Raw genomic sequence first — 26,934 nt, forward strand, 5'->3', positions numbered from 1 at the left:
GCTGATTTTGATTCCTTCAGGAATAAAGATTAGAGGCATCACTGGGTCATATGGTGGGCATATTTTTAATTTATTAAGAAACCTGCAGGGCTGGAGAGATGGCTTAGTGGTTAAGCGCTTGCCTGTGAAGCCTAAGGACCCCGGTTCGAGGCTCGGTTCCCCAGGTCCCACGTTAGCCAGATGCACAAGGGGGCGCACACGTCTGGAGTTCGTTTGCAGTGGCTGGAGGCCCTGGCGCGCCCATTCTCTCTCTCTCCCTCTATCTGTCTTTCTCCCTGTGTCTGTCACTCTCAAATAAATAAATAAAAAATGAACAAAAAAAAAATTTAAAAAAAAGAAACCTGCAAACGATTTTCCATAGTGGCTGAATTAAATTATATTCCTGCCAGCACTGAATAAGGGTTCCCTTTTCCTCCACTTTCTTTCCAGCGTCTGTTGTTAAATGCTTAGGTTGAAATCATAACGTGATTTTGATTTGCATTTCCCTGATAGGTAAAAAGGTTTAACTTTTTTTCACCTATTTATTGACCAATTTTACCTCTTTTACAAAGTGTCTGCTCAGTTCATTTGCCTATTTAATGACTGAATGTTTTATCCTTTTTTTAATGAGTGAGAGAGGGAGAAAAAGAGAGAGAATTGGAGTGCCATGGCCTCTAGCCACTGCAATCAAACTCCAGACACATGTGCCACCTTGTGCACATGTACAATCTTACACATGCATCACCTTGTGCATCTGGCTTATGTGGGATCTGAGCACTCAAGCATGGGTCCCTAGGCTTCACAGGCAAGCGCCTTAATTGTTAAGCTATTTCTCCAGCCCAGCTTATTCTTTTGATGTTAACTGTTTTTTGTTTTGTTTTGTTTTGTTTTTCGTATCCTGGGTATCCATCCTCTATCAGAGTAATTAATGGCTGCTAAAGTTTCCTCCCATTTTTCAGGCTGTATCTTTGTAAAGTGGGGTTTGAGAGATAGAGGATGGAGATAAACTCTTTCTTGAGCCCAAAGATCTTCTTTAAAACCAGAGACAAAAGATAGCATGATCCAAAAGGAAAGGGGCTTAAAAATAATGAGTAAGGAACAGGAGGAATTTTAAGCAGTTTTCAGGGAGGGTAGGAAGGATACTATACTGCAAAGGAGGGGCCTTGCATGGGATGTGTGGGGTACATGGATGAGACATGAGGTGGTGGCTGGGCAGAAGTCACACTCTATCCTACAAGCCCTGACCAGTAGGACTTAGTCAATCCTCATGCAAGTAGGTAGAGATTCCCTGGGCTGAGCATAGCTGTTGTGAGGAGGGGCAAAGACAGCTTTCTTGGATCCTAACACTCTTCACTCTTTAAATTATATCCATATGGGTGTAGAAGCTTCTTAACTGTAATTCCATTTGTCAGTTCTGGCTATCATTTTCTGAGTTACTGGAGTCCTAATAGAAACATCAATGCCTATACCTAGAGCTTGTTTTTCCCTCTGTGATTTCTTCCAGTAGTTTCGAAGCTTCACTTTCTACATTATGGCCTTTGATGCATTTTGAATTTAGATAGATAGATAGATAGATAGATAGATAGATAGATAGATAGATAGATAGATAGTAGATAGATAGATAGACAAATAGATATAGATGTAGGTATAAATACAGAGATCTAATTTCAATCTTCTACATGTGGATTTACAGTTTTTTCCAGTACCAGTTCTTAAAGTGGCTGTCTTTTCTCCTCCTACATATTTCTGGGCACCTTTACCAAGTATCTGATATCTGTAGCTGTGTGGGTTTATTCCAGTGCCCTTTCTTCTATTCTACTTGTCTGTATGTCTGTTTCTATTCCAGAACCGTACTGTCTGGGTTACTATGGCTCTGTAGTGAATTTTGAAATCAGGTACTGTGATGCTTCCAACATTTTTGCTCAGTATTGCTCTGACTATTCAAGGACTTTTCCACCTCTACATTGAATTTAAGAATGCTTCCCATTTCTAGCAGAGTGTTATTGAAATTTTGATGGAGGTTACATTGAATCTGTAGATTTATTTCCATGCTATGACCCTTGTCACAATATTGTTCTATTCATCTATGAACATTGAAGGTCTTGAAATATTCATGTCTTAATTCTTGAATTCTTGACTGTCCACTGAGTCCCTTCTTTTTTCTCAACTAAGTCCCTATTCTACATTCATCACTGTTTTGGGAGTGCATTTTAGAACACACATATTCCCTTTTTATTTATTCCTTTCCTCTGCCAGGATGAATCTGGAAGAAAGGAAATTGGAAAACTGAGTTGCAAAGCAAAGATTTCACTCAGTTAAATGTACAAAGAAATTGGGTATTGGGAAATTCTGGGTTTTTTTTTTCTTTTAACTTCCAGAGTATTTGTAAATACACTGACAAGAATCATAATAGTGCCAGGGAAAAAAATCTCTCCGAGAATTGCAATGACATTAATTCATTTTGTAACTTTAAATGGAAAGCACTGTGTTTGTATGTTTCCTTTGCAACCTGGAAGAATGGAAAGCATAAAACATCGTACTTTTTATTAACGTCCATGATTATAAAAAATACCCCTTTAGTATTCAAAAGTGTACATGGGTCACTTATGAACACATGAAACTGGATCAAAGTAAGACCTACTCCACAGTGACCCCACCAGAGATAAAGAACAGAATTTGGACTTATTTACATGTAATCAAAAGGAGACCAGAGTAAAAGAAAACTAGCTGACGGTTTCAAAACTGGCACCCTTTTTTAACAGGGAAGGGAAATGCATGGCTAATTCCCTTGAGGCTGAGGTCATCACTTCTGCCCGCCCACTTTGTCATCAATCTACTTCCCCACGATCTTGCTGAGCTCTAAATAGTTCCTTCCAGGTAACCTTCCCCATCATCTGCTTTTGCCTCACCTCAAAAGTACCTGCAGCCTTGAGCACAAACAACAAACACCTGGGATTAAAGTGCTTTTAATGTTTTGAATTCTTATTTAGGTGCCTCCTAAATAGATGTCATCTCTCAACAAGACTGGAAACCTCTCAAAATAGAAGTTGTCTGAACTTTCTTCCTCTCTAACACCTCCGTATTCAGAACATAAGTCAGACAGAGTAATTACCTGTTCAACCTGATTTTTAGAAAACCCATGTGCATCAAACATGGAAACTAAGGAATTGCAGTCTTACAATATTTAACATGGATTACTTCAGTAAAGCTTAGTGTGTAAGTAGTATTTGCTGTTGATTCTTTCACACAGAGATGCTTATGTTGTTGTTTCTTTAAAATCATTGAGGACTGAGGAGAGGACTTCATGAATAAAGCATTCACTGCTAAGGATGAGTATCAGATTCAATCCTCAGACCCCATATGGAAAGCTAGAAGCCATAGTGAGCTTTCATAATCCCAGCACACTGGCAGCAAGGTGAGAGGCAGACATGGGTGAATTTCCCAGAAGCTCTTGCTCCATGGTTAAGGCACTTACCTGCAAAGCCAAACAACCCAGGTTAAATACCCCAGTACCCATGTAAAGCCAGATTCACAAAGTGGTGCATGTGACTAGAGTTTGTTTGCAATGGCAGGAGGCCCTGGTGTGCCCATTCTCTCTCTCTCTGTCTCTCTCCCTCTCTCCTTTTCTGTCTCTCTCGCAAATAAATACAGGCTGGAGAGATGGCTTAGCAGTTAAGGCACTTGTCTGCAAAGCCAAAGGACCCAATTAACCAAGACCCATGTAAGCCAGATGCACAAAGTGGCATATGCCATTCTCTCAGTCTCTCTCTTTCTCTCTCTCTCTCTCTCTCTCTCTCTCTAATAAATAAAGTAAATAAATAAAAAAATTTTAAAATAAATAATAGCAAAGTGATATCCAGAGAACCCTGCCTCAAATGGGGTGATGCTGTCAGGAAAGCTGTCCTCTGACCTCCACACATGCTCTATGACGTGTGTACACACACACACACACACACACACACACACATTTACACAATAAATAACTTTCTAAATCTTAAAACAACTGAGTCTCCAGTGTTCCCACTTCCGTGTTGCAGAACTGTGAATCAGACTAAGAAGACACCCTGACATTCTTTATTAACTTTTTCAGATTATTTTTAATATGTCAGTGGGTTTAATGTCATTAACTTGACCTCCAGATGGTATCAAATTTAGTTGTAAAGGAAAGGAGAGAGAGATAAAAACTTTACTGGGAAGGTAGTAAGGGACAAAAAAGCAGAGTTTGAGTCTGAAGACCTGTTCCCAAGAGTCCAGAAGAACCAATATGGACACGGTGACAGTTTGGTCACCACCATGATCTGTGCAAATCTGGGTTTCATTGTGTTGAGTCACTGTTCAGGCCTTCTCCCCGCACTTACCTGCTGCACATCTGCCATGCTACCTCCCTCCCTTTCCCCTCCTGACTCCTCTCATGGGAGAGCTAAATTGGTGGAAATCATGTGGGAGCCTTATAAATACTGTTTAGTGATGAGAATAAATTGGTTCAAATCACATAGGTACTTTCCTAAGTGCTGACTGATGAGGAAGTTTAGACGTGCTGTGATTTATAAACATGAAGTAGGTTATCTGGGAAGACAGAAGAAGGAGGAGCAATATTTTGTTTTACAGAATTTAAAAGGAAGGGGAAAGAAGTCTTTTCAAATCAATCTATGAGAACAGTGTCACCTAGGTATCTAAACTACACAAGACATAACAAAGATAGAATATTATTCCAATATCTTTTATAGACAAAAACCACAGGCCAAGGGCTGGAGAGATAGCTGAGTCAGTAAAGTGCTTTCCTAATAAGTCTGAGATTCTGAATTTGAAGACCAGAGCCCATGCAGAAAGAAACAGGCATGGTGACCGTAGCTTGTCACCCCAGCCCTTAGGAGGCAGACATAGGCGGATCCTTTGAGCTTACTAGCCAGTAAGTTTACACATGTGTAAATCCCAAAGCTAGCATCATACTCAATGATGAAAGACTAAATTCTTTCCCTGAAGATCAGGAACAAGACAGAACATTTGCTTTCTCAGCTCCTATTCAAGGAATCTCGAACTTTTTCCACTTATGACCTCTTTTCACCCAGGAAACTTTTACATGACTCTGGATATAGATAGATAGATAGATAGATAGATAGATAGATAGATAGATAGATAGATAGATAGATAGATAGATACACATATATATGCAATATTTACTGATAATTAATGATAAATTATTGTAAAACATTTTGGTACACATATGATTTTACCATTTATGAAAGATTAAAGGAAATTTGCATACAAATGTGATGGCTGTGATTGTTTGGAATTTTTTGATACTTGAGGTAGGGTCTCACTCTAGTCCAGGCTGATCTGTGATTGATTAGTTGTTGATGAAAAATTAAGTTAGATGAATATTTGATACTGCAGGACACAGAACATATTCATTTTCAGACTTGATCAATCTCTTAATTTTATAACTTTCCATGCTGAGAACACGATGTTGTGCAATATAGAGTATACAATGGCAGAAGCATATTTTGGACCATTTCAGAAATTGTCAGAAGTTCTGTCCTAATCCCAACCCAAAATTCATTTAACAACTTTCTTTTTACAAAACTCAAGTCAGCACATCAAGTAGTAATTTTTAAAATAAAATATTCTAACACATTAAAAGCCAAAGATATACTAATGTGATACTTACATACTGAGTCATAATGGTAAGAAAATACTACTCTTTGTTTCCCATAATTACACCAACAAGTTTCTGTAAGAGACATTTGCATGTATAGCAAGAATATTATAATTCATAGCACACCAGCCTCCCATCTGAACCGTAATGTTTCAGGCAGCACTCATTGGCTTTGTGTGGTATAAGCATGCACAGTGCAAAGTGCATACATTGTGTATTCAGAACCAAAGCTGCAGTGATATCCCATGGTGCAATGCAGGTGAACACTGACAGAAATTTGACCTTGAATTAATTTTTGGTTAATATGTTCAGAAACCTTTGACCCATGCCCAATTTTTCATGACTCTTGCATTCCATTAGACAACTTCATGTGGGTTGCAACCCCCAGTTTAGGAAGTTGTGCTCTATTCAGCATTGTCCTTCAGCATCTAGTCATGATAATTAGGCAAGAAAATAAGCTAAAAGATATCTACATCAAAGGTATAAAGCAAATATGCCTTTATATGACTATGAAATGGTTTATATGCAGAATGTTTTTAAAAAGTAATTAAAACTAGTAAGTTCAGCAAATGTTCAAGACCCAAGATAAATTTATATGCCAAAAATAAGTAACCTAAAAATGAAACTAAGAAAAATAATGCATTTACTATAACATTAAAAAGAGAAAAATCAGTAGGAATAAATTTACTAAAAGATGTAAATTAGAACTTGCTCTCTGAAAACTAAATATTACGGCTCAAAGAAACTTAAAAGGTGTATACATAGAAAGATTTTGTTTGTTTGTTTGTTTTGTTTTTCAAGGTAGGGTCTCACTCTAGCTCAAGCTGACCTGGAACTCACTATGTAGTTTCAGGGTGGCCTCGAACTCATGGTGATCCTCCTACCTCTGCCTCCCGAGTGCTGGGATTAAAGGCATGTGCCACCACACCCGATTTAGAAAAATGTTTTATGTTCGTAGATCAGAGGACAATGTTAATATGATAATGCCCCCCAAAATGACCTATAGATTCAATAAAATCCTTATCAAATTACAGGTTTTCATATTTCCTACACTCAGAACATGACTGAACACTAGTGAGAAAACAAAAATGAAGACATAGTCTTGGATCTCACTGCTAAATATTGCTACAGATGAAATGCAATGAAGATACCATTGGGGCAACAGTGGAAATAATGGTGTGATTCATCTGGAAAAGATGGAAGATGCTTATGCCACTATCCAATATTCAAAGTATTTGTGTATTTGGCAGAATAATTGGTATACAGGGATTCAGTAGCACACAAATTTCGGAAATTCCAAGGTGGCCAATTTCAACTATAACAGTGGAAGAACACTGCACATTTTAGAGATTCTCTGGGCACCAGAGAAGATTTAGGGATATGTGGAAGGAATACACATACTCGTGTTTCTAGTACCATGACTTTCCTATGGTAGGTTCTGAACTAAAGCCTACTGGAGACTTTGGAAGGAATATATATATTCATGTTTTCAGTGTCATGACTTTCCTATCGTAGGTTCTGAATTCAAACCTGTTGGGAGACATAGAAGGAATATACATGCTTGTGGTTTCAGTGACATGACTTTTCTAAAGAGAGGTTCTGAATTCAAGCCTGTTGGGGACAGTAGAAGGAATCCATATGCTCACGTTTTTCAGTACTGTGACTTTCCTACGGTAGGTTATGAATTCAAGCCTGTTGTGGGATGTGGAAGGAATACACATGCTCATGTTTTTTTAGTACCTTGACTTTCCTGTGGTAGGTTCTTAATTCAAACCTGCTGATTCATTCACTGATTTGAGAGGCCAGCTATATTTTTTAATGTTTTAAAATTTTATTTTTTTAATAAAAAGGTTGTGCTCTTAGACTCCCACCCCCATCCCAATCCTGCTGAGGTTCTTCTTTGGTGGGATTACTGATATTCATTATAGAGACCAAGAGGACTCAGCCAGTCTCTGCAGTGAGGGAGTATGGTGGTTTGAACAGATGTACCCCAATATATTCAGTAGTTTATTTGTTTGTAGATTGCATCTACAGTCACCTGGCTGGAGGCAATGTCACTGGGTAGCTCTTAAGGTGTGGTGGTGGGTTTCAGATTTTAATCTAAAGATATGCAAAGTGTGCCTAGCTGGAGTTCCTGAAATGTGCTGTGACTTTTGACCTTTAGGCTTGTGCTTCTTTCTCTGTCTGCTTGGGCCTGTGAAGGCAGGCCAGCTTCTTCTGCCATTATGGAACTTCCCCTGGATCTGTAAGCTTCAATAAATCCCTTCCTCCATAACTGTGCCTGTTCTGGAAGTTCATCTCAGTGAACCTAAAGCTGTCTGCTACAGGGAGCAGGGTGTCTCAAGCTATTGCCACACACCCTGAGGCTCTTACAATCATCCTCTTGCCTCTTTTTAAATGTTCCCTTAACCTTGGCAGCAAGATAGGATCTGATTTAGTGTTGCTTTCTCTGTAGCCTCTGAATCTCTATTTTGATGAGGTTTGAGTGGCCACGGTGTCTATTACCAACTCCATGGAACTACTTACCAGGTTATCCCTCAGATCAATATTCATGTCACCACTTCCTCTGTAGTGACTTCTGGGCCCAGGCAGAGAAGATGGAGGTGACCCATCTCCTGGTAGGCAGTCAGCTCTCTCTTCTTAATTCATTGATGTACCCTGGTTCTTCCCAGTATTCTCCACCACCTGCAAGATGAAACAGATTCTCCAACCAAAACTAAAAACAGTTTGAATTAAAGGGGATAAGCCTAGTTATTACAGAGATTTATTCTTGTATATGTCCAGTCTTCTTAGTTAAAGAGCAATGGGTCATTCTCTCTGGAACCTACTGGTTTCCTAGCCTAGGGAATCTGGCTTGGTTCCCAGAGCCAGGTAAGAGTTAACTCCCTCTGAGCTGGTCTCTGGCCGAGTCCATGAGCGGTTGGTTACCTGCATCAGCTGTGTGTGCTATTGCACAAGTGTATATTTCTTGCTCTGCTGCTTGAGTTTTACTCTCTACCTGCTTTCATCCCCTTCATGTAACATTTCTGGGCCCTCTGTAGTCGTCAGTTAGTTACAAATGAAAATGCTCTTTAAAAGATATGGGATTGCTTTATTTTGTTTTTAATTTCTGACAAGTCCTAGAGTTTTCATATGTACCTCATAGTAGAAATCTTAAAATCATTTGCCTAAGCTTTCTGATGGCCACGTGGCTAAACCCATACTTTCCTAGAGCCCAATGATCCGTCTTACAGTTGCTCCTTGGAGAGTTCATTTGACTTTCTGATACTGCTTCTTGATGTATCCCTACCTCATAAAAACAGACAAGATAAAATCTGTGAGGACTGTGAACTTGGAAAGCAGAAATAAAATTTATCACGAGAGGTCAGTAAACACCTGACATGTTACCATGATCGACTATCATTTCTCTGTTGCCAATTTCAAGAATAAATTCTCAAAGGATAATTCAGTACATAGGGAACATATGGATAAGATCCCTTCAAATGAATATTCACACATCAATAAAAATGATGGTTAATATTTATTTAGGTTGAAGTGTGCGGCAATGGGTGTAGTAAATGCTTTATGTAGAATATCTCAATATTTCTCAGCAATACCATGAAATAGGTACCTTACCTGCCCTGTGCATAAAGAAACCTACGTGTAGTGCTTTCTTGTTGAAGGTGATCGAGTTAGATTAGGATTTCATTCGGCTTAAGCCTGAGTTTAGTTGAACGTAAACTTCAGCCTGAGTTGGCCACTCCTCCACAATGATGTTTTCTACTTCATCTCCTACTGCAATCCTCTGTCTTTGTGAATTAACACCAAGGATTTTTCTGACACATCTTCTGTTTATAAACTGACATTGAAATAAGCTAAGTCATGGTCTGCTGAAAGGAGACAGACTATGGGAAATTCTGCTGAGTAGAGAGCTTTTCAACTGTAAAGAACGCCTGTAGTTAGCAGAGGAGAAACATTCAGAGCCCTCCATTCTCCCCCGACACCAGGATTATTAAGAGCTAACACTAATGAGAGAAGTCACTGGGTTAAAACCATCGAATAGTTCATTTGCCCAAGGCCACCCATCTGATAGATAACAATGAGGAAACTTAAACCCAAAAAACCCAATGACTAAGCCAATGAATTAATATCACTTCCTGATTATTGTTGTCTAATAAAATGATGACTCTGCAAGATATTATTCAATAAGTAACAATAATCATAACAGCCCTACCATTTCTGTGTGCCAAGACTGGTTTTGAGGGCATTGCAACTATATTCATAACCACACCACCCCTTTAAATTTTTTCAGAGGTGGATACAGAGCCACATGAGGGTTAAACTAATTCTACCCAACTTCAAGGTGGAAAAGCAAAAATCAGGACCAAAGTACCTTGCATAGAATGTACCTTTTGAATTGCTACATACCCAGACTTTTTCCTTACATAGGACCAGATATATAAGGGGGATGTGGCCTTATGTATTTTAGAAAGAGCTTCTGTAATAAAGTTAATCAACTCACAAAAGTAAAGCTCAAAAGGAAGTTCTGGCTGATTAGCTTAATGACTATTCAAATGACCAGAGCCATCCGACTCCTGAGCTCTCTGGTTATATTTCCACGGGCTTCAAGCCATTCTGTTCAGAGGCAATTCCAATCACAGAACTTTGTCCTTTCATCCTTATTGATGAGAAGCGCAGACAAACACTCAGGAATGTCCCTTGCCCTTTGAAGCATTAGGCTTTTACCAAATGTCTGTGCTCAACTCTGAAGATTTTTCCTCTTAAATAAAATCTAATGGAACCTGAAAAAGTTCATCATTTAAATTTTTAAGTAATATTCCTTTCATTTCAAATATATTTCCCCACGATTGAATGAGACATTTTAAAAGCATTCTCTAGCTCCTGGTGTTACAGAAATCCTAAGCCATCATCCATTTTACTCTTTATAGGGTATAAGATTCTCTAAGGCTGGCAATTAACGAACTGTTAAATTCAGGCTATGCATGTGATATGATTTTCAAATGGAACAAATAGGAGTTATTAAACTTCAAAGTGATAGCATTTTACTATACCTCCTTAGTGGGAGGCACTCAGGAAATAACCTTCAGAAGAATAAATTAAATTTTCTAAATTTTTAATTCTTTAAATGTCATTAGCTCAATAAACATTAACACTATTTTAATTTCCATTCTTCTGAGTTCTTTCATTTATTATTTCTTCTTTAATAGGACCCTTTTTCTGGGTCTAGATTTTCACATGTCTATATTTGTGGTTAGCCTGCAAATTCCCAATCCATTCCACTTAACAATTGCATGCCCCACTTTCATTTAGCTCCATGTGAATCTTCCTCCTTCTCCTCCTCCTCCACTGGAGATTTTGTCCATGTTATGTCTCTCTCAGATCTTCCCACTTCTCATATGGAGAGTTGGCATTCTCCTTTCAGTGAGAGAAAAACTAAAAAGATTACTTCCTGAGAGAGAGAGAGAAGAGAAGAAGAAGGAGGAGAAGGAGAAGAAGGAGACAGGAGAAGAAGAAGGAGAATAAGAAGGAGGATAAGGAGCGGAAGAAGGGAGGTTTCTGTGGTTGGTTATCTTAATGCTCATATCTATAGGGAGAGAAGAGCAGAGCAGGACTGAACTGTGATGAGCAGGGCAACAGTCATTCCCACTGTGCTTGAGAGGAGGGTGTTTGAACCATTTTGTGTCTTTTGGATACTGTGCTCTGTCCGTTGTTCATTCGTGATTAGAGAGGGAACTTGTTTCATCTCAGTCTGGCTAGGTCAGAGTAGCTGTGCCTGGTGCTATTGTATGAGATTATGGTCAAAGGGATAACGCTGAGCCCAGCTGTGAGTGTCAGCACCCAGCTATCACAGAGGCTTATTTTCACACTCAGAATGAACATACATTCGTTGTGCAGCTCTTGGAAGGCATGCAAGCCTCGGAGAAAGAAATGAAAGACTCCAGGGCTGTGCTCCGTAAGTTGGGAAAGGACAGGACAGCAAGCTTCTGTGTGTGCTGACTCTGCAGCTGTGTTTCAAATCTCAGCAGCACTAAATAATGGCCCTGCAGGTAAGGAAGGGAAAAAAGAGAGAGCTTCGGGAGAACCCCAACCGTCAGCACAGCTCTGGCCATAAAGATTATCCATAACAAGCCACATTCAGAGACTGTCATTCCAACTCCAGCCATTTGGAACCTACTTTGTTTTGTTTTTCTTTTTTTTTTTTTTTTAAATATTTTGTTTATTTTTACTTATTTATTTGAGAGTGACAGAGAGAGAAAGAGGCAGTTAGAGAGAGAGAGAGAGAGAGGAGAGTGGGTATGTCAGGGCTTCCAGCCACTGCAAATGAACTCCAGATGCGTGCACCCCTTGTGCATCTGGCTAATGTGGGTCCTGGGGAACTGAGCCTTGAACCGGGGTCCTTAGGCTTCACAGGCAAGCGCTTAACCGCTAAGCCATCTCTCCAGCCCTGTTTTGTTTTTCTTATAAAATATTATTTTTTTATTTAGAGAAAGGGAGAGAGAGAGGCACAGAGAGAGAATGAGCAGATCAGGGCCTCTAGCCACTTGCAAACAAACTCCAAGTGAATGAACCACCCTGTGCATCTGGCTTTCAGAAGTACTAGGGAATCAAACCTGGGTCCTTAGGCTTTATAGGCAAGTGCCTGCACCCTAAGCCATCTCTCCAACTTCTTGGAACACCCTTGATGGCTGACATCCTATAAGCACTAACACTGGTTTTCCCCTGAATAGAGTACATACTGTAGGCCAAGCACAGGCATTCATGTATCTAAAACTCATACAGATCCTTTGAGGACAGTCTGGTTGTTACCCTGTTTTACATACAGGAAACTGAGACATGGAGAGGGAAAAGAATGCAAGGTGACAGAGCTACGAGGTAGGGATCTGGGATTTAAACTCAAAAAGTCTGCTGTGGAATGTGCTGTAACTACAATATCAGGTAATGTTGCCTATGTGATTTTTCCCAGCTTAAACATGGAAATTTCTTTGACTACTAACAATCAGCACATTTTAGAATACCCTGTTCCCATCTCAAGTCCTCCCTTTCCTTCTAGTTACACACACATACATATATGTAAACATCTATGTACGTATATGTTTTGTGTATGTTCATATATGCACAAACCCATACACACACAGGATTATTTTAGAAATGTTGGACTATAAAATAGTCAAAATGACTGAATACCAACTTTATGATAAGATTGTATACTTTTTTCTATATATTCTTACACTATGCATGTTATTTTCTTTATATTTTATTTATATAAAATATTAGATATATATAAAATGTATAAGTTATGAAAAGCACACAATGAAGCATTGCTAAGTTCTACCTTTCCTTATAGGGAGTTAGTAAAATGATTTAACCTCTTTTACATGGAAAAGTTTGTTTAGATCCATGATGATTCTGTCCTCTCTTCAAAGTGCTGTGGCACTCTCCCCTTCTCTGTGTGTTTTCCCTTGTGTCGTTCATTCTGAGATATGGACCTTTCAAGAGAAGCCGGTTATCAGTTATTACTTGTTTAGAAAAGTCAAATCAGCCCTTTACTCATTACACGATACCATCCCAGACCTCCAGGTAAAGCCATCACAAACCGCTGGCAATGGCAGCATGGAGAAATCCATCTGAATAGCTTCCTACCCTATGTTTGTGAGCTGTATGAACACCATCCTTCCTGACCTGAGAAACCCCGTGGTACCTGATAATCACTTAAGTATGTATTGAGATGAGAGTTACTGAAAAGTGCTCTGCAAGAATTCACTGATCACCATCTTAAGTTCAGACAGACACCAAGGTGACAGGAAAACATCTAAAAATATCACTCCTTGGATAGCAGGAGTGACTTACAATCACATTTCTTTTTTACTTGGTTTTGTTTTGTTTTGTTTTGTTTTGTTTTGTTTTGTTTTGTTTTGTTTTGTTTTGTTTTGTTTTGTTTTTTTCTGGAAACAAGAGTCAAACTCTGCAGACCAGGAACTCACTTCAAATGCATGATGACCTTGTCTTAGCTTCTCAAATGCTGGGATTATAGACTTGAGCTACCTTGTCTGGCACTTTACAATCACATTACTACCATGCCAAATAGCAACACTTTGCTTTGCTTTGCTTCATATTTAATATTTTCTGTCTCATTTTTTCTTTTATTTTCTTTCATTTATTTATTTATGGGATAAGAAGACTAAGGGCACTCCAATGCTCCTGCCCCTGAAAACAAACTCCAGACACATTTTGTACATCTGGCTTTATGTGGGTACTGGGGAATGGAACCTGAGCCATCAGGTTTGGCAAGCAAGTGCCTTTAACTGCTGAGCAGTCTTCCTAGCCCCATATTCCATTTTCAATTCACAATATTAAATCAACCAAATTAATGAATTATATACTGATTTCCCAATTGGATCACATTGACATCTATGACCACCTTTACTACCAAATCATTGAGTCACATTCAGCAGGTCCCCGGCTGAGTAAAATAAGGGAAATCACAACTATTTCATAAAATCCTGTGTTCAATGAAGGGCTCTCAGTAATTATTTTCAGAAATGAGAATGAATATAACTTATTAAAATTATGAACCACATTTTTAAAATTCATTTTATCTACTTGAGAGAGAAAGAGGCAGATAAATACAAAGAGAATGGGGACATCAGGGCCTTCAGCTGCTGCAAATCAACTCCAGACTCATGTGCTACATTGTGTATCTGGCTTACATGGGTCCTGGGGAATCAAACCTGGGTCTTTTGGCTTTGCAGGCAAGTGCCTGAACTGCTAAGCCATCTTTCCAGCCCTGAACCACATGTCTTTATGATGCCTATAAATAACTACATAGATGATATGAATAACATATAACTAATATAACAATCTGTTTTATATTGATTATATTTATTAATATATTATAAATATAATTTCAAGAAGGAATGTGTTAAAAATACATGTCGATCCCAGTCCATTCAATTTCACCAATGTTTGCTGATTACCTATTCTATTCCAAATCAAAAATTAAAAGAGCAAGTACTCACGAACAGTTTAAGGTGAGTTTAGTGAAAGCTCTTTAATATGTTGCAACAGGGCCTTCAAGTTAGTGGAGTGACTTGAGGGAGGGCAAAGGAAAGTTATTAGAAATGAGATCAGGCTTAGGTGGTGATTATCTGCTGGGGATTATGGTAAATAGGAACTCCTAAGTGGGAATAAATAATGGTTGTGTTCCCATAATAAAAACAAGTTAAAGATAACTCAGATGCTTATTGACTATCTCAATTATTTCAGGTACTTAGATGACTTAATAAGGATTTTATACTTTTTATTTATTTAGACACAATCAGAATGTTACATATCCTAAACTCAATGTGAAATCAAAATGTTATTTTCCACTTATGCTTTAGGGGTAATTTCTACAAGCATGAAGCCAGTCAGGGAAGAAATAAATAACAGCCAAGGGAGATGAGAAAGCTGTCTTTGGAACAGGTGATAGGAAGTAGCAATTTTTTTAACCTGCTATAGGTTCAAGGACTCATGGCCTGCTGAGAATTGGACATGTTTAAGAGAATTTGAAGACCCACCAATATGGCATCCCATGACAAATGTAGAGGGTTCTAATTTCACTTATTAAAATGAACTAGGAAACCACAGACAGAGCTCCTAAAATATCAAAATCCAATAGAATATAATAATAGAGTTGAACAAGTCAGAGTTGATCCTTACTAACATTATTAACTTTAGATTGATTGGGTTTAGAGAGATTGGTTTGGGATTGAAAATAGCATCTGTGAAAATTGTATTAGATGGGGCTGGAAAGATGGCTTAGCTTTTAAGATGCTTGTCTGCAAGCCAAGGTTTCATTCCCTGGGACCCACGTAAACCTGAAGCACAAGGTGGTACATACATCTGGAGTTCACTTGCAGTGGATGGAGATCCTGGTGTGCTCTCTCTCTCTCTCTCTCTCTCTTACACACACACACACACACACACACACACACACACACACACACACTATCTGCCTCTCTCCCCTCCCCAAATAATTAAATAAATAAATAAAATATTTAAAGAAAACTGTATTAGAAATATAAAAGAATAACATTGTTTTGTTTTCTTAAAGGCCACTTTAGGGCTGACAGCCTAGTAGGTGAAGTACTTGGTTGTCAAGTGTGAGGACCTGAGTTCTACACCCAATACTCACATAAAATGCTGGACATGGTGACAAGCGCCTGTAGTCCTAGCACTGGAGAGCAAAGATAGGTGGATCCTTGGGGCTTTCTACCAACTAGTCTAGCCTAATAGATGAATTCTAAGCCAATGAGAGACCCTCTCATAAAAAGAGGTGGGTAGCATCCCTAAGGAACAACACTCAAAGTTGTTCGCTGGCCTCAATATGCACACACACACACACACACACACACACACACTGCATGTGACTACACACACATAAAATAGCATTCACACATACACAAAAAAGATATGGTACATTTTCCTACAGCAAAATGATGTATATTCACAGTATGGAAATTTACTATGGAAGAGTAGAAGTATACTTGTTAACTACTGCTGCAGTCAGATTCACATTGCTGGCAGAAATAACCTGACCACTAGCAGCTTCTGGGGAAAAGGTTAATTTTTGCTTACAGACTTGAGGGGAAGCTCCATGATGGCAGGAGAAAACAATGACATGAGCAGAGGGTGGATATCACCTTCTGCCCAACATAAGGTGGACAATAACAACAGGAGAGTGTGCCAACCACTGGCAAGGGGAAACTGTCTATAATACCCATAAGCCCACCTCAACAATATACTCCCTCCAAGAGGCATTAGTTCCCACATCTCCATCAGCTGGGAACCCAGCATTCAGAACACCTAAGCTTATGGGGAACACCTGAGTCAAACCACCACATTCCATCCCTGGCCCCTCATAAACTGATAACCATACATGATATAAAATGCAATACATTTATCCAACTTTATAAGTCCCGGCTGACAGATGCACAAGGGACACATGCATCTGGAGTTTATTTGCAGTGAGGCCCTGGCATGCCATTCTCTCTCTGTCTGTCTCTGTCTCTGTCTCTGTCTCTCTCTCTCTCTCTCTCTCTCTCTCTCTCTCTCTCTCTCTCTGTCTCTCTGTCTCTCTCTCTCTCTCCTTGCAAATGAATAAAATTTAAAACAAAGAGTCCCAGCTGGGCATGGTGATACACGCCCTTAATCCCAGAAGTCAGAAGACAGAAGTAGGAGGATTGCCATGAGTTAGAGGCCACCCTAAGACTTCATAGTGAATCCCAGGTCAGACTTGGCTAAAGTGAAACTCTACCAAAAAAAAAAAAAAAAAAAAAAGTCACCATAATGTTTAACAATCCTAATGATGTTCAAACATTCCCATAGTCCAAGATCTGTTAACTGAGCCATAATACCAAAACTTCCCCCCAAATCCATAATGACACAGAATAAGCACACATTAAAAGATGGCATTGACATAGCAAAGAAATATTCAACCAATACAAGATTTAAACAGAGCAAACATCAAACTCTGTAACTCCAAGTCCAACAACTCTACTCAATGACAAATCTCCAAGTCCTATAATTCTAGCCAGCAAACAAGTCTATGGAGTTCCAATTCCACCCCTCCAGCTAAGCTACTTGCAGTCCTGGAAAACTTCATTCTAAGCTGGCAACTTTCCTTAGCAGCCATCTTGTGGTCCCAGCATCTCCCCTGGGTCTCCACTGCAACCATGGTTCATCCTCACGGTTCCATCTTGTCTCCATGCAGGCATCTAGCAAACCTGCTTCACACTTCACATGGCCATTTCTAAAACACAAGACCATGTTGCAAACTCAATGACCCTCTCTTTCTGGCATTTCTTTTACACCATAATACCAGATAAAGTGCCAGTTATTTTAATCTACGGCGTAATAAAGCAGACTTTGAAGAACAAGTCACTCCTTGAGCACTCAGGACCCTTCAAAAAAGTCTACATTCTTCCTGTTTCCCCAGTGCAGGTCAGATGGTCCAATTTCAAAGGTTGTAATCTCTCATATAATTGCAGCTCAATGGGCAGAAGTTTCAACCCAAAGATATTATTTCTATGCCATATCCCTCTGCTCATACCAGTCCATTTCTATGCAATGCAACCCTGAACAAGTTCTCAGGACATAGGCATAACAGCAAGCCTCTCACACAAACTGCTTCTAGCCCAGTCCAGGAAAAGCTCTTTCTCTACCCTCACAAGCCAAACCTCACATTCCATAGTTCTTACTGCATTCAGATCTTTCAACTCTGACAAGAATAGTGCATCAAGCTATACTTACAGGACTGCAGAGCATCTCTTAGGCCAAGGTTTCAAATCCTTCCATATTCCTCTTGAAAATCAGCTCCAAAAGGCCAAAGCCACATCGTTAGATATCTAGCAGTAATCCCACTCCTCAGTACCATTACTATTGTAGTCAAGTTCACATTTCTGGCAGAAATTACCTCGCCAAGAGCATCTTGTTGGAAATAAAGGTTTATAGTGGCTTACAGACTTGAAGGGAAGCTCCAAGATAGCAGAGGAAAACAATAACATGAAGAGAGGGTAGACATCACCCCCTCGCCAACATCAGATGGACACTAGCAATAGGAGAGTGTGCCAAACATTGGCAAGGGGAAACTGGCTGTAACACCAATAAGCCTGCCCTCAACAGTACACTGCTTCCAGGAGGAGTTAGTTCCCAAATCTCCATCAGCTGGGAATTGAGCATTCAGAATGCCTAAGTTTATGAGGGACACCTGAGTCAAACCACCACAACTATATGCCCTCCTCATTCCTGTAACCAAATACCTGATAAGTAACTTAGCCAGGTGTGATGGCATGCCATGTGCCTATAATTCCAGCACTTGGGAGGCAGAGATAGGAGAATCACCATGAGTTCAAGGCCAGCCTGAGACTACATAGTGAATTCTAGGTCAGACTGGGCTAGATCAAGACCCTACCTCAAAACAAAAAACAAAAGTAACTTAAGGGAGGATGTCCGTCTCATTATGGCTTACAATTTAATAAGGGATAGAATCCATTATGGTGGGGAAGGCATGGTAGCAGTAGTTTGAGGTGGCTAGTCACATTGCATTTGCAGACAGGAAGTAGAGACCAAGGCAGGAAATGGGGCCGGGTTACAACCCTCAAGGCCTTGCCCCAACCCATGGATTCATTTTCTCTCCTATGACTACACCGCCTAAAGGTTCCACAGCTTTCCAAAACAGCACCACCAGCTAGAAACCAAGTGTTCAAACACATGAACCTGAAGGGTCACTTTACATTCAAACCACAACAGAAATGATCTCTCTCATTTTAAGCATTTATATATTTGCAGTGGTTGACTAGCCACCATACTCAAAATAATAAAAACTAAAAGAAAAAATACATCTGTTCAGATTTTTCATGTGTCTTGATTATAAATAGTAGAACTTCTTAAATCATTGTTAAATAGTCTATGCTAGTATTAGCAAATGCTTGGATTGGCTTTTACTTGGAAAGAATTCTCCAAACACTCCTTAAGACTTTTGGAGCATTCAGTACACACAAATCTGTTGTTTTCATTCATCTCCCTCCTCAACTTTTTCCCCAGTTCCTCCTCTCCTCAACACTTTTCTGAAATTTTGCCAAAAGAAACATTAGTCATCCAATAATGTTCCAAGTGTGTTACTTAGTAATTCATTCCAATATATTTTGCAAACATATACTAGTATAATTTTAGAAAATCATGATCAAAATTTAGAGCTCATCTTTTGACTATTAGATAAAACATTTTGAACACTAGCTTAACTTGCTATAGCAAAAAACAAATCTCTGTTGAGAGAAAAATAATTACAATGTGGTTTATGTATGTGGTGTGTGTGTGTATACACATATGTGCTTATATCTATTCAGGAACTTGAATATATATAATATAGCTCTTCTAAACAAAATTGATAATGGTATAATGATACATATTAAAATTTAACTCTTCTGGTAAAAACATATATGTACCACCTAGAATCAAGGATTAAGTTGATTTAATTAAATTAGAGATTAGTGAGCTAGGAATGTAGCTCAGTTTGTAGAGTTTGCCTATCATGCACAAAACCCAGAGTCTGATTCCCAGCACCACATAAACAAGATGCCTATAATTTCAGATAGAGGCAAGAGGATCAGGAGTTCAAGGCCATCATTGGTTACATAAGGTATTCCTGGCTACTCTGGACTACATGAGACCATCTACAAAAGAAAAGAGCCAGAGAATGAGGAGGAATGCTTCTTTGAAATGGTCTCTTACAGACATGAAGTGGCTATTGCCTTCATGAGTTCCAATGGCTGTTATTATCTATACAATATTGGTCTAATCAATACCCCATCATGGACTGTGGCAGAAGACTACAATAAAAAAAAGCATCAAGATAAAAAAAAGTAAAGTGTAGTCAGTGAAAATGGGGACAGGGAGAGTTAATAAATGAAGGTAATGAGAGAGGGGGAAAAGATTAGTGGACATTTTGTGGGTACTTAGTTGTCAAATCTTCTATATAAAAGTAATATTTTTCAGAATCAAAATAAAATGAAATTCCTTCCCTGACCTTTCAGGATTTAATTAATAGTCTACCCAAAAGAAATAACATATCCTGAGAATTTTTGTTGTTCCAGAGCAAAACAGGTTATGGTTGAGGACTAAAATAAGTAAATAATTAGTAGAATATGATTTTAAGAAAAAGGAAAAAGTCATTCTATGTAGGGATCATCAGAGGTGGCTTTGGGACAAACCTAAGAACTGAGCTGACCTGACTGTTAACAAATAAATGAATTATTGCAGCAATGAGACCACAGTATTGTAAGGCACAGAAAATATAGAACAAAACCAAGAAGGTCAGATTGATCTTGGCCATGTTCATGGGACAGAGAGCAGATAGACAGGGCTGAGGCAGCCCATGAATCTGGACTTCAAAGAAGTGACTAGATTGTGGTGATCAGGTAAGTAATTATCACTAGGAAAGCTATATGCATACACCTTATGAATCAGATAAAGCATGGTGTGCTCAGAGGTCACTGGTGCTCTTGTACCCTTAAAATAATTACAGAATCCCAACAAGTTCATCAACCACTTTCCCCCCTCACACACACACACAGACCTTACACTACATAAAGCAAAAGTCTGTCCTACACTGTCTACCTAATGTTCCATGAAAATGACCATTAGGAATGACAAGACAAATTTAGCCATAGTACTATGTAGCCTTTACTCCCTGTGTGGCTACTAAGCTAGCAAGTCCTCATTTCCAAAGAGCAGTGCTCTAATTAAAGACTTGTCTTGATTACCTTAGCCACTATCCTCACTATCCTTATATTTTATTTCTGTCAAGAGACTTGAAGAGAAAGTATTCTGTTTGGTCAATGAGTCTTGCAGAGAGTATGAATGAACAATTAGAGTTGTCTATTTTGTTAAACTTAATACAGCATACCTTTGTTGAGCTTAAAATTAAATGAAGATTTTTAGAGAAATAACTGCTTTTTACCAAACTGTAGTTCTCATAACCTGTTCTGTTTGTTAATATAACCTTATTTTCCTGACTAAGAAAAAAAAAACACAGAAAATACAACTTTCAAGAATTAAATAGACTTTATATTCAAGGTAAGAAGAATTTCAATGGTTCTTGTCCCTAATAAAGGAAAATTTTCAAAGTGAAAGGTTGGCATCACATATATTTAAATCTATGAATGTTCTATTCAAATTAATTATGAAATGTGATTCCTTACATACTGATAAAAGAACTCACATGCAAAGCATTGTTGTTGTTCTTGTTGTTTTTGAGATTTAGCTACACTTAACAAACTTACTTACATTGACTTCCAAATGAATATTTTACTTTCCTAAAAGAGAATTCAAAGAGGGAAAGACTATACAAATTTTGGATAAAGCACCTTCTGGCTTTCCAACAAGCATCTTTCAATGACTTCCAGTTATGTCAAGTTGTCCAGGACCATGCCACACAAAATACCCCCACTTGAACAGCCTTCTAGGAAATAAAGTTTTTAATGATGTATGCTATAGTATCAAAAGTTAGGAAGGAGATGGATTATCTAGGTCAGCTCGCAAAACAAAACTGCTGGCAGCATCAAATTAGAGCTGAGACTATGAGGTGAATTGGGCATAACCCCAATGTTCAGATGCCATACTAGATCCATCTTCAAGTTTTTCACAAAGCAAGTCATCCTGTGTCCTTAAGCTACACGATTGTCTGATGGACTTCTTGGAGAATAGCCCAAGTGCAGCTCGTGTCCTTTCAAAAGGAAAGGTTTGTGTTTGAGATTACTATGCCCACAAGGGCAAGAATAAGCTGTGAAGATTCCATGCACTCAAAAAAATAATGGACATATTGTAAGTGGTAATTGACTGATAGGATTTGGGGAAATGCAAAAAAGGCAGTTATAGATATGTTATAATATCTTTGCTTTCCCACCTGTTTCCTTCTTTTGCCAGGAAGGAAGCGCTCATAACTTAAAAACTATCAAATTCCTGGAAGTTGTTACACCTCAGTAGCCTAATACATACTGGATTTGTTGGCTAACCCCTTACCTATTTTATACCCTTACCAGAGGGTGCACAGAGGTTGTTATAGAAGGAGCTTCTTCCTCCGCTTACATGACACAGAGGCACTCATTCATCCAGCATCCACACCATGGAAATAAAATCTCCTTAAGGAGCCTGGAGGAAGTGATGGCTTTGATTTCTGACCTGAGGGGCTCACACTGTCTTTAATGCAACCTGTAAGATTTCTTGTCTTACTTTTATGCAATGTTGATTAATCATAGGTATATGGTAAAGGCATATGGTGTCTAAACCCTTTGGCCACCAGGCAAATTATCACTACTATGAAATGAATTCACAACCATTTTGATGTTTAATATCATGTTGTAACCGCATAGGTTAGCACATGAATGACATTGAAATAGGGGTTAAGGGCTATGAGTCAATGGATTGATGCTGAAGATGCACATGTATCAGGCTCTGTTTGTGGCAATGTATGGATCCCTTAGGAAAGCAAATGCATGCAGGGTAGTAATGTACGATTATGATGCAACTTGTCAGATTAATAGATAATAAATGTTTTATTTTGCCCAGAATATCAATAAATTTTATCTTTGCTAAAGTGGAAACAAGGACCAAATGCATATCCTGTTTGTAATTTCAGCTCTGAGAAGCTGGTAAGATGATCACAGCACTTTGAAGTTTAGAATATGTTCTGTCTAGTAGCAATGTTCTATAAGGAATTCATGTGAACCGTAGAAGGAAATTTTTGTTTTAAAACTATTGTTTTTCTTTTCTTTTTAAATATTAGGTCATGGAACAAAGGGAGTGTTTGAACTTCTGTCCGGATGGCGGAGAACCAAAGAGAATTTACCCTTCAAAGACAGGGTGGCAGATGCCTATTCTGATGTGATGGTCACCTACACCATGACCAGCTCATTGTATTTTATCACCTTTGGGATGGGCGCCAGCCCTTTCACAAACATAGAGGCAGTGAAGGTCTTCTGTCAGAACATGTGCGTCTCAATTCTGTTGAACTATTTCTACATTTTCTCTTTCTTTGGTTCCTGTCTGGTCTTTGCTGGCCAATTAGAGCAAAATCGCTACCACAGCATCTTTTGCTGTAAAATCCCTTCTGCAGAATACCTGGACCGCAAACCTGTGTGGTTTCAGACGGTGATGAGTGATGGGCACCAACAGACATCCCATCACGAGACAAACCCCTACCAGCACCATTTCATTCAGCACTTCCTCCGTGAACATTACAATGAGTGGATTACCAACATCTATGTGAAGCCATTTGCGGTCATCCTCTATCTCATTTACGCCTCGTTCTCCTTCATGGGGTGCTTGCAGATCAGTGATGGAGCCAGCATAATCAATCTACTAGCCAGTGACTCCCCAAGTGTTTCCTATGCCATGACTCAGCAAAAATATTTCAGCAACTACAGCCCCGTGATAGGATTCTACATCTATGAACCCCTTGAGTACTGGAACAGCAGCGTCCAAGAGGACCTAAGGAGACTCTGCAGTGGGTTCACCGCAGTGTCCTGGGTGGAGCAGTACTACCAGTTTCTGAAGGTCAGCAACGTCAGTGCCAATAATAAGACTGACTTCATCAGCGTCCTACAGAGCTCATTTTTAAAAAAGCCAGAATTCCAACACTTTCGAAATGACATCATCTTCTCCAAGGCAGGAGATGACAGTAGCATTATTGCATCCCGCTTGTATCTGGTAGCTAGGACCAACAGAGACAAGCAGAGGGAAATCGTCGAAGTCTTAGAGAAGCTGAGGCCCCTGTCTCTCTCAAAGAGCATCCGATTCATCGTGTTCAACCCCTCCTTTGTGTTCATGGACCATTACAGCTTGTCTGTCACCGTGCCTGTTCTAATTGCAGGCTTCGGTGTTCTCCTAGTGTTAATCCTGACTTTTTTCTTGGTGATCCATCCTCTGGGAAACTTCTGGCTAATTCTTAGCGTCACCTCAATTGAGCTGGGTGTTCTGGGCTTAATGACGTTATGGAACGTCGACCTGGACTGCATTTCTCTCCTGTGCCTTATCTACACTCTAAATTTTGCCATTGACCACTGTGCACCACTGCTTTACACGTTTGTGTTAGCGGCCGAGCACACCCGAACACAATGTATAAAAAGCTCCCTACAAGAGCATGGGACAGCCATTTTGCAAAATATTACTTCTTTTCTTATTGGGTTGGTTCCCCTCCTATTTGTGCCTTCAAACCTGACCTTCACACTGTTTAAATGCTTGCTGCTCACCGGGGGTTGCACACTTCTGCACTGTTTTGTTATTTTACCTGTGTTCCTAACCTTTTTCCCTCCTTCCAAAAAGCACCACAAGAAAAAGAAACGTGCCAAACGAAAGGAGAGGGAGGAAATTGAATGCATAGAGATTCAAGAGAACCCTGATCACGTCACTACAGTCTGAGGGGTGGAGACAGGTGTATTATTTTTTTCTTTTTCCAGTATTGCACAATGATGCAGGGCGAGAAAGCTCACACCTCAGCTGCTTGGGCTGGCCAGGGGTAGCAAGGCAAGCCAGATGAAGAGGGCATTACTCACGACACCTCAGAGTGTCTGCTTCTTGTGGGGGGAAGGAAGGAAGCAAAAGAGAGAAAGTTCTTTGCAGCCTTGTTCTCCATGAAAGATGAATTCCTGGACATGATCTTAGAGCTCTTCCAACGAGTGGATGAAATCACTGAAGTATTAAAACAGAAGGCTAAAAGATCCAAACTCTTCAGAAGAAATGCTTAGAATAAATGGAGAAGAAAGGAAAGATGGCCTCCAAATAGGGAAAAGGACATAGGAAATGTCAAAATTGCCATGTCAAAAATTTTTTGTTTCATTTTTTTTTAACAGGTTGGTCAAAGGAAACCTATGCACGTATGAAGTATATATTTAATCTTGTCTAAACCAAAGGACTTCCCAATCCATTTTATATGTACATATATGTATATATAACATATATACATATACTTACATTCATCTTTAGTGTAGATTAGTGTTTTGTGAAGGAAAGTGCCCAATTTGCAGGTAGGCTGGCCTTTCTCTAGAAAGTCAAGTCACCTTTAGTCAAATATATAAACCTTATTAGGGGTGATTTAAAAGATATAAACTCATCAATAGCCATTCAAACACAACTCAATTGTCTAGACAGAAAGAATGATATGCAACTGTTTTATGATAAAATAAACAGAAATTTTAATCCATTAAATTCTACATACCATGTTGTTAGTGATGGAGACTCTAACTTTGGATGGCCCAGCAAAAATATGCAAAATGCATTTGATTCAATTATCATACAATGTTTCAAATCTCATTAGAGCTAATAGTCAAGGTGACTTATCACTGGTCTTGAATATTTCTTTGGGTTTGAAAGGTTGACATGGCTTTCAGAGTGCCTGCCCACCTGCAAATGAGCATTTACATGTCACATAGTGTCCATACATCTGTGTGTAAGGGTACACAAGTGTGTGTGTTTGTGTGAGAGAGAGGGAGAGGGAGAAACAAAGAAATGGAGCATTCCATGGTCATACAATTCTTATTTTAGATGGTGAAAATATATTGTTGTGGAATATAGCAATGGATACAGAGAGAGGAAATATCATCACTGGGAAACTTGTATAGTGAAGTGATTCATCACCATGTTCATCTATCATACACCATCAACTGGATCTTTGTGTAAGGAAAGTATTCCAATGCTAGAAACTTTTGTGTGTTACTTGCATTCATATTTGGAACATAGTCCCAGGCCATGAGTACTGTAGTTGTGGTCAAAGTGACTACTGCAATACCCTTTGTAGTTTCTTGTGATATCAGTCTAGAAAGTAATGTCCTAGGGTGACCATAGCTCTCTAGAGATGGCATACTGACTTTCACTGCTGCTGATTTCTTTCTCAAAAAGAGAAAGAAAGAAAAAGAAAAATAGACTGAGATCAATGTCTCCATTGAGTTAAAGTTTAACGCTGCTCAATGAGGATAAGACTCAGCTGGCTGGTACTTACCTGGGTGAATGCTGTTTTCTGTTGGAGAAAATGACTAGAAATGTCTTTTCATATTAAGTAGTAACATAATTTACTCCCAGGTAGGATGGAACAAATATCCCATGATTATAAAATCCACTAGTAAGCTATGTTACCTGAAGAGAGTTTCTGTGTTACACCAGCTCTGCTTGTGTGTTTTAACTGAATTAATAATGTTAGTATTTTATCTAATAACACAAAACAAAACTCTTGAGCTCAAAACCACAGCTTCAAAAATGAGGCGCAAAGCCGGGCGTGGTGGCGCACGCCTTTAATCCCAGCACTCGGGAGGCAGAGGTAGGAGGATCACCGAGAGTTCGAGGCCACCCTGAGACTACATAGTGAATTCCAGGTCAGCCTGAGCCAGAGTGAAACCCTAACTCGAAAAACCAAAAAAAAAAAAAAAAAAAAAAAAAATGAGGCGCAAATAATTACATTCTTATTGGTGATTTATAGAAATGAAATTGTTATATTAAGGACACAAGAAATAGCTGTACTTTTACAAAGAGTTTACCAGACACTATGAAAAGAAAGGGGAACAGATCCTCAAATTAAAATCATCCAAATAAAATTTCATTATATTGGGTGGAGTTTGTTTTGTCCTACCCTAAGGTCATAGTCATTTGATGTCTTCCACATTGTGTTCATTGGAGGAACAATAACTATAGAATTAAGTATGGAAAATAACTGTCGATAACCATAGTTATTGCTTTCACTGCATTTGTAAAGTCACGCCACAGAAAACTTT

General features: G+C 39.0%; 1 protein-coding gene across 1 annotated transcript in view; it reads left to right on the forward strand.

Moving 5' to 3' along the window:
• The window catches only part of Ptchd4 (patched domain containing 4), a 198,911-nt gene extending 174,263 nt beyond the window's left edge, over nt 1–24,648 (forward strand). The window contains exon 4 of the mRNA XM_012947910.2: nt 22,959–24,648. Within this exon, the coding sequence (XP_012803364.2) occupies nt 22,959–24,592 (1,634 nt within the window). The 3' untranslated portion in view covers nt 24,593–24,648. The remainder of the gene's footprint in view (nt 1–22,958) is intronic.
• Nucleotides 24,649–26,934: the final 2,286 nt, after the last annotated feature.

This window comes from Jaculus jaculus, chromosome 8, assembly GCF_020740685.1.
Source record: "Jaculus jaculus isolate mJacJac1 chromosome 8, mJacJac1.mat.Y.cur, whole genome shotgun sequence".
Classification (NCBI taxonomy): domain Eukaryota; kingdom Metazoa; phylum Chordata; class Mammalia; order Rodentia; family Dipodidae; genus Jaculus; species Jaculus jaculus.